Source organism: Pinus tabuliformis, chromosome 9 (assembly GCF_031772625.1).
Source record: "Pinus tabuliformis cultivar Carrire ecotype Pingquan chromosome 9, CPIR1, whole genome shotgun sequence".
NCBI lineage: Eukaryota > Viridiplantae > Streptophyta > Pinopsida > Pinales > Pinaceae > Pinus > Pinus tabuliformis.
The window spans coordinates 622642182-622656077 of record NC_142307.1 but is presented as its reverse complement, the minus strand read 5'-3'; the positions used below and the strand labels follow the sequence as shown (position 1 = coordinate 622656077).

General features: G+C 36.7%; 1 protein-coding gene across 1 annotated transcript; it reads right to left on the bottom strand.

Annotated features, from left to right (window-relative positions):
* Positions 1-9440: 9440 nt before the first annotated feature.
* LOC149150131 (protein DMR6-LIKE OXYGENASE 1-like) lies at positions 9441-11181 on the bottom strand. The gene is made up of 4 exons (XM_089438754.1): positions 10827-11181; positions 10417-10664; positions 10004-10325; positions 9441-9902 (listed from the first exon to the last, which is right to left on the bottom strand). Exons 1-4 carry the CDS (start codon positions 11070-11072, stop codon positions 9657-9659), a joined length of 1062 nt encoding a protein of 353 aa, XP_089294880.1. The 5' UTR covers positions 11073-11181; the 3' UTR covers positions 9441-9656.
* Positions 11182-13896: the final 2715 nt, after the last annotated feature.

The window sequence follows — 13896 nt, the reverse complement described above, 5'->3', positions numbered from 1 at the left end:
TAACCCTTTAAACCATCGTTATACCCAATAAAGATGCACTTTTCAGATTTACTATCCAACTTTTTTCTTTTTTCCTTTGGAACATGTACATATGCATCACATCCAAATACCCTCAGATGTGAAAGAGAGGGTTTCTTACCATTTCATACCTCTTATGGAGTCTTATCCTCCAACACTGATGAAGGTGATATGTTTACCAGGTAACATGCAATCTCCACTGCCTCTGCCCAAAATTCTTGTCCTAACATGGCACCATTGAGCATGCTTCTTGCCCTTTCCATCAACGTCTTGTTCATTCTTTCTGCAACTCCATTTTTCTCAGGTGTGTATGGAGTAGTCTTCTGTCGTGCTATACCACACTTCTTACAGAATTCTTCAAATTCCTTCTTGCAAAAATCTCCACCGTTATCTGTCCTCCGCACCTTTATCTTCTTCTCTGTCTTGTTTTCCACCAGAGCCTTAAATTCTTTAAATCTGTCAAAGACTTTAGATTTCTTCTTAAGGAAATATATCAATGTATTCTTTGAGAGGTCATCTATAAATGATACATAGTACACAGACTTACCCAGTGATGGAACCTTCACAGGTCCAAACACATCACTGTGCACAAGCTCTAATATTTGTTTCGCCCTCTTACCACCAGAGGGGAAACTCACCCGATTCTGCTTCCCATAGACACAATTTTCACAGAAATCAAAATCCAAAGAGCTATTAGTCATACCTTCTACCATGCCTTTACCATGAACTATTTGAAGGCCCTTCTCTCCAATATGTCCAAGCCTTTGATTCCATAGCATGTTCTTTTCTCCAAAGACCACTAAATTTTCTGCTCCACTTTCATGAACCACAAAACTGTTGCACCCATCAACAACAGTGCTACCTTTCAGCTTGTACAGAGTTCCAATCCGAACTCCCCGCATCAATACTAGTGCTCCCCTAACCATCTTGTAGGTATCCTTCTTGAACACTGTTTTTACACCTACATCATCCATCTTGCTTACAGAAATCAGATTTTTGGCCAATGAAGGAATATGCAGAACACCTGAAAGTGTTCTAATCCTTCCACCTTGCAAATTCAACTTAACTTTTCCACAGCCAACGATTTTAGCATTCCTGTTATCCCCCAAGAAGACAGCACCACCATCATATTTCTCATACTCACAGAACCACTCTCTATGGAGAGTGAAGTGAAAGGATGCACCTGAGTCAATCAACCATGCCTCATGATCTACATGTGTACTTGAAGAAGCCAAGTACACATCCCCACCTTCATCTGAGGTGGTTTTCACCTCTGCAGAAGGTACATCATCAGATCTCTTTCCTTTGTCAGGAGCTTTAGATTTACGGTCCCTTTTGTAGTGCCCTTCCTTTCCGCATTTCCAACACACCTTTACAAGTTTTCCTGGAGATTTAGATCTCCCTCTAGATTTAGATCCCCCACTCGATGAATTAATTTTGTTTCTATTCTGTGACCGTCTTTGTACAGACAGGGCATCACCTTTCTGGCTCTCCATATTTTTTCATCTCATCTCCTTCGTCAGCAAGGATGAGACTATTTCATCAAACTGCAAGGCAGTTGCATTGCTACCTATTGCAATAACCAGACTATCCCGCGAATTTGGTAGAGAACACAACAAACTGATGCAATTATCTTCATTTGAAATTTTAATATCAATAGATAATAACTGACTTACCATAGTATTAAATGCGTTCATATGCTCTGTCACCGAGTCTCCATCTTTCATCCTCAAGTTACACAGCTTTTTCCATAGGAATAGTTTATTCACCAGAGATTTAGATTGGTACAAAGTCCCTAACTTGTCCCACAAAGCCTTCGTCGTAGCTTCCCCTGGTACATTCAGCAATACTGAATCTGAGACACATAATCGTATTGTGCTCTTTGCCTTCCAATCCAACTTCTTCCATTCTTCATCGGACACTCTCGTTGGTTTAGTACCTGGATCTACCACGATCCACTGATCTTTATCCACCAACAGATCCTCCATCTTGAGTTTCCACAACTCAAAACTCTAACCATTAAATTTCTCGATCTCTATCTTTCCACTGCTCGCCATCTTCTTTCACCACCAGAATCAATCCCGCAGATCTCCCATTGAACAAGGTCTACCACAGGCCCAAGCGAAACCCCTCAGTAACAAAGGCATCCCCTTGAAGCCAAAACATCTCCGATACCAAATGTAGGTTTTAACCCCGTACAGAAATTAACTTCATACGAATTCTAAAAACAAAAAATAAACAATAGCGAGAGCATAACCCATAAAACAAATATACACTGATATTTTCCCTTGGATCCCAAAATCGAGACTGCCAGATTAATTTTTCATTATGTTCCTTTCGATGTTACAATACATATATATACATGTCGAAGCATCCAATACCATGGACCGAAAACCTTCGCGCCCAAAACCATGTGCGAAAACCATACACAAAACCATAGGTAGGTCCGCCCACCTAATATAGGGTCCAAAAAAAAAAAAATCTCCGGGGCCCTGCCCCGGACCCCGTAGAGGGGGGCTAACTGCCCCCTCAAACCCCTTATGACCCCCTCTTTGTGCAATCAGCACAACGAAGAGGAGGCTCCGCCCCCACTCTAACCCCTCTGTTAACTAGGTAGGCTAGTCGTGGAAAGAATATAACACAACCCAACATTACCAACAATGAATTCAACTCTATAGTAGACTGTTGAATATTTCAAGAGGGCTCATATTCCAAACCTCAAAGCAGCAGCAATGAAGTTGGGATGTCACAACTCTAGGAAACATGTGTGTAAGTGCATGCATTCAATTGTCAAATGTATTGAACTGTAAGGCTTGAACTTAGTGGGGACCCACATTGACTGAATTCTTGCATGTACTTTCCTCCATCTTGTTCTTTGTTTCTTTCTTCATTTAGTCATATGGTACAGTTGTACTGGCATGACCTTTATCACCCTCTTTGTTGATCTCTATTGAGTTTCTGCAACCCAATGGCCCCTGAAAAATGTTTCTAGGCTCTAGTTGATCCTCTCTAGGGTACATTAACCCCAACAGTGGTGCATAGGTCTCCCTCATGAGTAAATACAATTTGAGGTTGTCTTTAAATAGAACAAGTTCACTCCAAATTGAAAGTAAAGCTGGAGTTGACCTACAAAGTGCAAAAGAGACTAGTAGCAAAAAAACTCAGGTAGTTAAAATGCTTTCTACCACTTTGTGTCAGCCCATGGAAGTTATTGAGATGTATGCTGACTGGTTCAATGAATCCCTTACAAACATCCCACTTGTTGGCTTCAAGAGTATGGTAAAAGTTTAAATTTTAGTTTCATAAAGACTTTGGATGTGTCACAGTGAAGTATTTACTCACAACACAAGATTGGTCAACTAACTTTAAAGTAGCTACTACCAACAACTCTACCATTTGAATTGAGCCAATCACTTAAATGTTACTCTTTACAAAAATGTGTATTGCTAAAAATAATTGTGAATCTCTCTAATGGGACTTGCAAACTTGTAATGAATCCAATCCCTGCAATAGATATGGATAGTTTAATAACACTATCTATGCCAGCAGCTAGATCACTACTTTTGAATGGAAAATGAAAGCCTTCCATGACAAATGCACTCTTTCGGAGAAGATCCTTCCTTTTCATGGGCTAGATTCAGCCTTTGAGATGAAACAAATCCCAAAAGATAAACCATCATTAGTTTGCACCTGCTTTAATCTGCTTCATTGAAGCCCAACCATAAAAGATAAATAACCTTAACATTAATCAATTATCCTCCTTCAATGTTACTTTCTCAATGAACTCATAGCTAATAACAACTGAACTTCACAAAAATTAAAATTTGTAATCAGTGTAATGTCAACTGACAAAATACTGCAATTCATAACACAAGAAATAAAATTTGTAATCAGTGTAATGACAACTGACAAAATACTGCAATTTATAACATGAAACATACAATAGATATCGATAGTTTAATAAGATTATCTATGCTAGCAGCTAGATCACTACTTTTGGTATTACACATCTCCCTCATACAAGGTTGTAGAATGCCCCTCACTTATCTTAGTGCAATGAGAAAGAAGATGCACCATTACATAGGAATAAGAAGCACATACTACTATAGGCTTAGGCTTACGATGCATCAACCAATAATGCAAATGGTCGTAATAAAATCTTTACCAGAACTATACTTACACAACAAAAATGGATATTTTGATGGTTTACCTTCAAGACTAGAATGTTTGTCCCCTAAGAATTATGAACTAGTTGATAAGGATATCTGAACAAAGGTTTTGTTGTAAAATTAAAAGTCATGAACTATTTTTCATAAATCATTTTGTTGATGGAAGCGAATTACATTCTTAGTAACAGATAGAATCCACTTCCCATTAATATTGTAAATTTCTAATCACATATAGGAACCTAGGAAATCTTTTTGTCATCACTGTTCCTGCAATCTGTGAAATTCCTTTGGAAGACCAATGATCGCAAAGAAAATGGGACAACATTTTTTCACCACCATAATTTCCAGTGTGTACAGGATTTATACCCTCAAAATGGAGCGTATACCATTGTTTACACATGAAATAGGGTAGTTAATCCTGAACAAAATTTACTTATATGAAGAACATTTTGTTCTAGTTGAATCCTTTTCCTCAAAGTGGGAACAATCCTTCCACAGACCTTGGAAATTCTGCACATCACAGAAAATTTTCATGTAACAATTTGCTGCGAAAAAAATGCAAGTATGGTCTTAGCTATGAATAATTATCAATTTCACTCAACTATTAATGGAAAGAAGCACAATCCAGTAGGCAGAGTCTCTGTAGTTTTTGACATCATGTTCTAAAGCATATGTGAATAATCTTTTCAGGATTAGACGTATTGAAATATAATGTGCTTTTCTTGTAGGTGGTATTCAAATCCTCCAATAAAATTCCAAGTTCAACAATTTGTGCATGAAGTTGCGCAGCTAATTCCTGAGAAGTTAAAGGCGTCCACCGCTCCTGGTGTGAAACATACTCAGAATATACATGCATGCAGATGGATTTTATTTTTATTTTTGTTGTACTGTCCTGTTAGAAATGCAACTAAATGTTAGATTCAACCTTTGAGATAAAACAAATCCCAAAAGATAAACCATAATTAGTTTGCACCTGCTTTAATGTGCTTCATTGAAACCTAGCCATAAAAGATAAATAACCTTAGAATTAAGCATTCTCCTCCTTTAATGTTACTTTCTCAATGAACTCACGGCTAATAACAATTGAACTTCACAAAAATCAAAATTTGTAATCAGTGTAATGTCAATTGACCAAATACTGCAATTTATAACACAAAAATTAAAATTTGTAATCAATGTAATGACATACATGAAACATACAATAGATATCGATAGTTTAATAACATTGTCTATGCTAGTAGCTAGAACACTACTTTTGTTATTACACATCTCCCTCATACAGGGTTTTAGTTCGCCCCTCACTTATCTTAGTGCAATGAGAAAGAAGATGTAACATTACATAGGAAGAAGAAGCACATACTACTATAGGCTTAGGCTTACGATGCATCAACCAATAATGCAAAAGGTCATAATAAAATCTTTACTAGAATTATACTTACACAACAAAAATGGATATTCTTATGGTTTACCTTCAAGACTAAAATGTTTGTCCCCTAAGAATTTTGAACTAGTTGATAAGGATATTTGAATAAAAGTTTTGTTGTAAAATTAAAAGTCATGAACTAGTTTTCATAAATTATTTTGTTGATGGAAGCTAATTACATTCTTGGTAACAGATAGAACTAACTTCCCAATAATATTGTAAATTTCTGATCACATACAAGAACCTGGGAAATCTTTTTGTCATTACTGTTCCTGCAATCTCTGAAATTCCTCTAGAAGACCAATGATCGCAAAGCAAATGGAACAACATTTCATCACCACCATAATAGCCAATGTGTATAGGATTTATACCCACAAAATGGAACGTATACCATTGTTTACATTTGAAATTGGAAGGGCAGTTAACCCTGTACAAAATTTACCTATAGGAAGAATATTTTGTTCCAGTCAAATCCTTTTTCCTCAAAGGGGGAACAATCCTTTCACAGACCTCAGAAATTCTGCGCATCACAGAAAATTCTCAAGTAGCAAATTGCTGGAAAAAAAATGCAAATATGGTCTTAGCTATGAATAATTTTCAGTTTCACTCAACTACTAATGGAAAGAAGCACAATCCAGTAGGTAGAGTCTCTGTAGTTTTTGACATCATGTTAAATTCTCAAGTAACAATTTGCTGCAAAAAAAATGCAAATATGGTCTTAGCTATCAATAATTTTCAGTTTCACTCAATTATTATTGGAAAGAAGCACAATCCAGTAGGCAGAGTCTCTGTAGTTTTTGACATCATGTTCCGAAGCATATGTGAAAAATATTTTCAGGATCAGACGTATTGAAATCTAATGTGCTTTGCTTGTAGGTGGTATTCAAATCCTCCAATAAAATTCCAAGTTCAACAATTTGTGCATGAAGCTGCACAGCTAATTCCTAAGAAGTTAAAGGCGTCCACTGTTGCTGGTGTGGTACATACTCAAAATATACATGCATGTAGATGGATTTTATTTTTATTTTTGTTGTACTGTCTTGTTAGAAATGCAACTGAATGTCATTACAAACCTTTTTTCAGAAATTCAACCATTTTTTTCATACATAAAATCAAAATTTATTTGTCAAAATTGGAAATGGATCTGTTCAAAAAATTTGCGTAGCACGCATATCTGAGAGTCATTGATTCTGGAGACTTTACATACCTCTTTGGAATCATCAAATGAAGATGGAATTAGCTGCCCTTAATAAGTCAGCAGGTGAGATTATATTGGATGGAGAATATACATGCAATAATATCATCAAGCTTTGAGCAACTAGCTTCTTAATGCAATAGATGACCCAGTTTCTTGTAATACAGACACTTCTGTATTCCAAAGAAAGCAAGAAGAGATGACAAATTAGGGGAATGAAAAATGAACTGACTGAACTCTGAAAGATTATCAATCACAATCAAGAATAATCCTTGATGCTCGTGGAGGAACTGCAAACCTAGCTTTGATTATAATCAGAGACAACCTCCTGAAGACTCAGAAGAAGGTTAGAATGAAATGACATGCTAGGCTTGCGCCAAGGAACATGAGGAACTGGAGCTTCTCCACTCAAAATCTACAATACCTGCATCATTGTCGGTCTAGCTCCAGGATCGGGATGTGAACAGAGAATTCCAACCAGCAACATTCTTCTCATTTCATTCTCATCAAAATTTCCTCTCAATCTTAAGTCTGAGGCCTCAAGGAGCTTCCCATCTCTATGCACACCCCAAACCCAATCAACCAAATTGCTCTGTCCAGGTCGCATATCTGCCTCAATAACTCTTCTTCCACAAGAAACTTCCAAAACGACTACCCCAAAGATGAAAACATATGTTTTGTCTGAGGCCTTTTCCGAGAATAAATACTTAGGAGCAAGGTACCCCATTGTTCTTGATGTTAAAATTGCATCAGGGCTCTTATTGTGCCCTATAAGCCGAGCAAGCCCAAAATCTCCTAGCCTTGCATTGAAAGTTCCATCTAACATTATATTAATGGACTTAACATCTTTGTGAACCACCTATTTTTCCCATACGACATGTAAATATGCCAATGCAATGCAACCCCCATCACTATCTTGCATCTACTTTCCCATGACAGCACCAGTCCTCCGCCTTCTTGAAAAAGGATCTTATCCAAGCTACTATTCGACATGTAATCATAGAACAAAAGAATCTCTCCTTTCTCATGACACCATCCTTGTAGATGGACTAGGTTTCGATGACTAAGGCGTCCTATGATTGAGAGCTCTGCAAGAAAATCATATTTCCCTTGATTGTTGCAGGTAGATCTCTTCATTGCCACCAAAGCTCCATCATTAGGCAAAATTCCTTTATAAACTATCCCAAATGCACCATTGGCCACAACTCTAGCCGTGTTGAATCCTTTGGTAGCATTGTTGAGCTCTTTGTTGTGGCAAGGGTTTACCTGGCCCCCTGCTGCTTGCAATCATCGACACGAAATTGAAACTATTCCTGACGACGCGAAGTTGAAACCATTTGGGAGGAATGGAATACCCCCTTGTGAGCCCCAACTGCCTGCAATCAAAGACACGAAGTTGAAATCGTTCAGGAGTGATGGGTTAGGGTTTAATAACTCCTTTACAAACTACCTTCACATGATCCAACGACTAAACACCTTCCAATCGTCTGACATATAATCTAATGGGGCATGGTTCTGACAGATGGACGTAAATATAAAATCAAACAAGGCCGCATAGTTAACGTTAGTTTAAAAAAATATTTTAATGTCATGATGTGTTGTGTGTACTTCAAACAATAATAAAATTGTAAAATGAGTTATATGAATATTTGTTTAACATTTTTTTATTATTTTTTTTTAATATAATTAAACATTTTTTTGGTAGATAAAGGTTATATATATATAATTGACATTGAAGAGAATGATAACAAGTTAATAATTATTTATTTAATATTGAATAATGGCAATTTTTTTATATAATGCTCATATTATAGTACACATGTCATGTCATTAGAGTATAGATTGATATAATGAGACTTGTACAAATTGTACACATGTTATTTTTACATATTTTTTCCAATTTTATATTTTTTAAATTATTTTTTTGTAAATTAAAAAATAAAACCCATAAAATTGTCAATTCAATACTTTTTTTTTTCAGAGAAAAAAACCATCATAGATTTATATTAAGAAAATATAAAGATCTTCAATACAAAAACTGTTGATTGAGCCAAATGCCCAGCGAATAGGGATGTATATGTCAATTCAATACTTTACACCAATGAGAAAATGGAATTTTTGAATTTAATTGCAAACCATTTATGTTTATGGTACATAGTAATTAATATATAATGTTATTTTTCAAATTATTTATATATTGTACATAGTAATTAATGATATAGTACATAGTAATTAATAATAGAGTACACAAAAGTCAATTTTTCCCATCATTACACAACAAAAGTCAATTCTTGCATCATTACACAATAAGACATTTCAACTGATCATATTTGAAATAAATAGAAATAAATTTTATTTAAAAATAATAAATTTAATTTCATAATGTTAAACTTTGGTTAGATTTTAAATTATTTTAGTCAAAAAATACTAATAACAAGGCAATGAAAAACTGAATTCGTTATATCCTGCTAGACAAATATAATAAACCTGTATAATATAAGGTTTAGCAAATATAATAATTTCTGTCCATACAATTTAAAATGCCTAACATACTTCTAAAACTGCATTTAAACCATATCTAAAAATAATGTAATGTGAAATATCTTTATTTATAAAACTGCATTTAAACAATATCTAAAAATAATGTAATGTGAAATATCTTTATTTATTTAATCAACGCACACATATCTATAAATATCAAACTTACATATTACATAGATGGCTGTATAACTTGCCTATGGCCATTGAAAACTGCATTATTTGTACTCATTGAAATGACACGGTGCGTGATTCATATGCCAAATGGCTGTTCAAATTAAGCATGGCTCCACCAAACAACACAAATCATTATTCATTCCAATTTAAAACGATCCACCGCACTCTTCCCCTTTGATCCCTCTTTCCAGAGCTCTTCCCAAAACTCTTCAAATTTATATCCTCTGTACACAGCCGGGTGCTGTTCATCCACCATGCTCGTTGCAGGTGCAATAAAAGCATCGTCCCCAGGCAAATAGAAAGTGGGAATTGATATGCGTGCACTCTGCATATTCGTTACTGCTCGATGCTGCACGCTCCTAAATCTCCCATTGCTCACAACCTAATACATTCAAATCAGATACTAATCAAATTGAATGAATACTACCAAATTCTTGCATACTGAGAAAAACTAACTATATAGATCTGCTCATCTTTTCTAACCTGCAGCTGATCTCCCAAATTGACCACAAATGCGTTTGCTATGGGTTCTACAGCAACCCACTTTCCGTTCTTGATTACTTGCAGGCCACTGACATCGTTTTGCATTAACACGGTGAGGGCAGTTGCATCTGTATGGCTTCCTGAACCAAGAGTAAGATCTGGGTTTGGGCATGAGGGATAGTAATTTATATACATCACTTGGGTATGATTGCCCAGAATTTTATTCAAGTAATCGGAATCTTGCCCTAGGGATTCTGAAATTGCAGCCAGCAGCCTTAATATTAGGGCTCTCACCTCACAGGCGTACTTCCCCGCAATATCTCTGTAACAAAAGCCCAAATCAAACCAGTTACACTTTTCCATTTATGGTTAAGATGAAACAATTCTAGTGTTCTATGTCTTCGATATTTTACCTGTAGGCTGCAGGTTTTTCAGGCCAAGAGCCGATGACTTCCTCCAGAGGATGACAAGGGTGCCTGAGATAGTCCCTCCATTTGAGAACCTTGTCTTCGCCAATATTGAAGCTTGTAGAAAGCCGGACTGGCTGCTTTGTGTCCTCTGAGTAGAGGCATGCTCGGTCTTCAATGGGCATTTCGAAGAACTCTTTGGCTATCCCCATCATGCTTTCCATGACATTCTTTGGCACCCCATGGTTCACTATCTGATATCAACCAAAATTATAGTCACTTGGACATGAAACTTGACCCAGACATTATATCAATACCACCATATTAACAGAGATGTAAAGACTCAATAGTCTGCAGGTCTGATAAAAGATCACTGAGGGGAGGGAGAATTGATGAGTATGGGTTGAGGTGTGTACCTGGAAGAAACCATCCTCTTCACATGCTCGTCGGATCTGATGGACTAGTGTTGTTCTGTTAGGGCCGTCCAGATCTTTTAGGTCTATCACAGGGATGCTCTGATAAGAGATCTGAGACATCTGTGGTCGCTCATGGGGAGGGAGAATATATCTTTCCTGCACCTTCAGGTTGTTTATTCCGTTGGACAAGAGCTTCTGAATAGCACTACTGAGCTGTTCGGTCTGCACATCCATTGCAGAAGACATCTTGCTCCAATCTGTGTCATACGGAAATTAAATTGGGGAATTTATAAAGTTTAGATAGATTGGCCAGTGTATTGACTTATTAGATAGATTGAGATTCGTCTCTATTGTCCATATGAAATTCTCATTATAATATTATGAGATTGGTTTTTGGTTTTTGATAGAGGTCGTTTCACATCAATTAATAAAAAATAAAACTTTGAAGATAAAGGCATATTTGAGCTGTTATTAAATATCATTTATTATTTTCCTGAGATCATTGCGGGATTTTCCATCAATAAAATGAGAAAAAAAAAACAATTAAGAGACCAAAGGCATCTTTTAGAAGACCATTGTGGGAAAATATTATTTATTATTCTTAGTTGTTATTAAATATCATTTATTATTTTTAAGGAGACTAATGTGGGGAAAGTTCTTGGTAAAGGCATTTTATCTGCCATTAAATATAACTTATCAGTGAGAGCATAACTTATCAAATATAACTTATCAGTGAGAGCAGTTAATATAGTAAATGATTTTCACTAAAAGTTTAATTAAATTTGTTAGAAAAATTATGTATATGATAGAGAAATGCAAGACATATAATATGCGGAAAAACACAAACACATAAATCAGAGAGACACAGATATACGTGGTTTACCCACTTTGGGCTACGTCGAACAGCCAATCCTTCCTTTCTATTATCCAAAAAAATGAAAAGACACAACCTACAGCAGATCCGCTATAATATCCTTTGTTTTCTCTCACAGTCTCACCTCTCTGTTTCTCGCTCTGAGAATACACATCTATTACACAGCCTGAATATAATACCCTCATACAAAGAGAGGGGTTGCCTTCTAGGGCAAAAAACCCTAAACTAAACATAAGTTCTACTGTCAGATCATCTGCCTAATGAATGGGCCAGATTGACTAGAAATTACTATACTTTTACAAGGCAATTTTACATCTATTTTTAGCATTGGGGGCGCTACCCCCGAAACCCCCGCCGGGGGACCGCTGGCCCTAGACCCCCTAGCCAAGGGGGATTAGCCACCCGGACCCCCGCAGGGGGCACAAGTCCCCCCCGCACCCCCCCGCGTGGAGGGGTGTACAATCTTCCTGGGGTATACATCCAGCTGAAACAAAGACCTCTAAATAATCATGCTCCACACCCAAAAAAACCAAAATACTATTTTCTAATTAGATATAGAATTTTAGTTTAATGGTATTAAATATAATTTTTATTTAGAAAAATAATAAAACAAAATAAATAAAAATAAAAACCCAAACATTTATAATAATGGAAGTGAAACAAGTCAAACAATTATTCGAGGCAAATGTTTTAAAGTGATTTTTTTATTTTGGATTTATGTGCAGGTAAAATTTAGACTTTATATTGTTTATAGAGTGGGAGATGACATTGACAATATTGGTAGTGTGGTAGTGTTCATTCAAGTAGGAGGTATTTTTATGTTAAATATTAAGCACTATGTAATAAGACAGTCATTAGCTCATTAATTTTTTTTCCTATCCATTGAATATTACTTTATTCTCATCGAGTGGACAAGATGGAAAGGCAATGAATGAATGATTGGTTTATTGTATGGTGCTTAATATTTGTCATTTTTAACCGCATTGTAATTACCCGCATTTAACTAACTATGGCATTCCTATTGAATGTGACATTGTACATGATCACTTCCCATCATATTGGAGAAATCGTGTAACACCCTTAGGCACATGTGTGTGCTCATACACAATGCACGTCTTCAACCCTATTGAGTGTTGTTGGCACCCAAACATCACATGTTGACTTGGACTACAAGGTGTCAGGGCGCGTTGTCAGAATTGGATGAGCATACGCATCGGCATGACCCAACCAAGTGAGTTCAGTTTTGGGCATGATTGGTTAATGGCATTTCCTTAATAATGATGACATTGGGTGTGGTTGATTATTGGCATGCCCCCTCAAGACAACTAAACACATTGAAGGGTGTGATTGGTTATTGGTGCACCCCCTCACGACGTAGATGAGACCTTAGTTCAGTGTGACAACTTGTTATAGGTGTCAACCTATCATAGCAAGTGTTAGCCCAATCTCAATTGTGCCACGCGTCGACCCAAGTGACTCGAAGGGTCACAATCCTTTGCATACCATGCAATGGTATATATTCAACCTAGTGCTTACTTGACACAACACACAAGGAGCTCACACATCCTTCACATAGACCAATTAGGGAAGAGAAGGTGCAAACTACATCAAGGTGTCGTGAACCGTGGGGAGTTTTGGTGTTCTCTTGGGGTATTGCGATAGGGGTTGCTTCCCACTTGAAGTCAAGGCTTGTGTAAAGGGAGGAGTAGAGGTGTGTGGACGGAGTGAAAATTAAGCTACAATGAACCAAAGGGGTCTGTAGGGCCATAAATTTGATTTTGTGTTACTCCTTTTTCTTTAGCGAAAACCAATAAGTTTTTGCATGTTAAAAGTTCAACTTGATTATTTGTGCCCCTGCCTAATCCCATTTTTATGTGGAAGGAGTGGGATTCAGAAAGATAAAGAATAATTCCTCCACCATAGGATTGTTCCTCACCTTGACATGCACCATCAAAATAAGCCCAAGGGATTGAGGTGTTGGGGGTTTTTACGATCACACAATGGAGAGAAGAAGAGTCTTTTGATTGAGGAAAATGTGCCAAGATGGCCAATCCTTCAGCAACCACTCACTCAAGAGATGAGGAAACATCCTAAAAATATGGCTTTATTTCTTGCGATCTAGACCCCCCAACAAATAATTAGAGGAATTGATTTCAATAGTTTTTTACGGGGAGAGGTAAACCAGGACAATCCAAA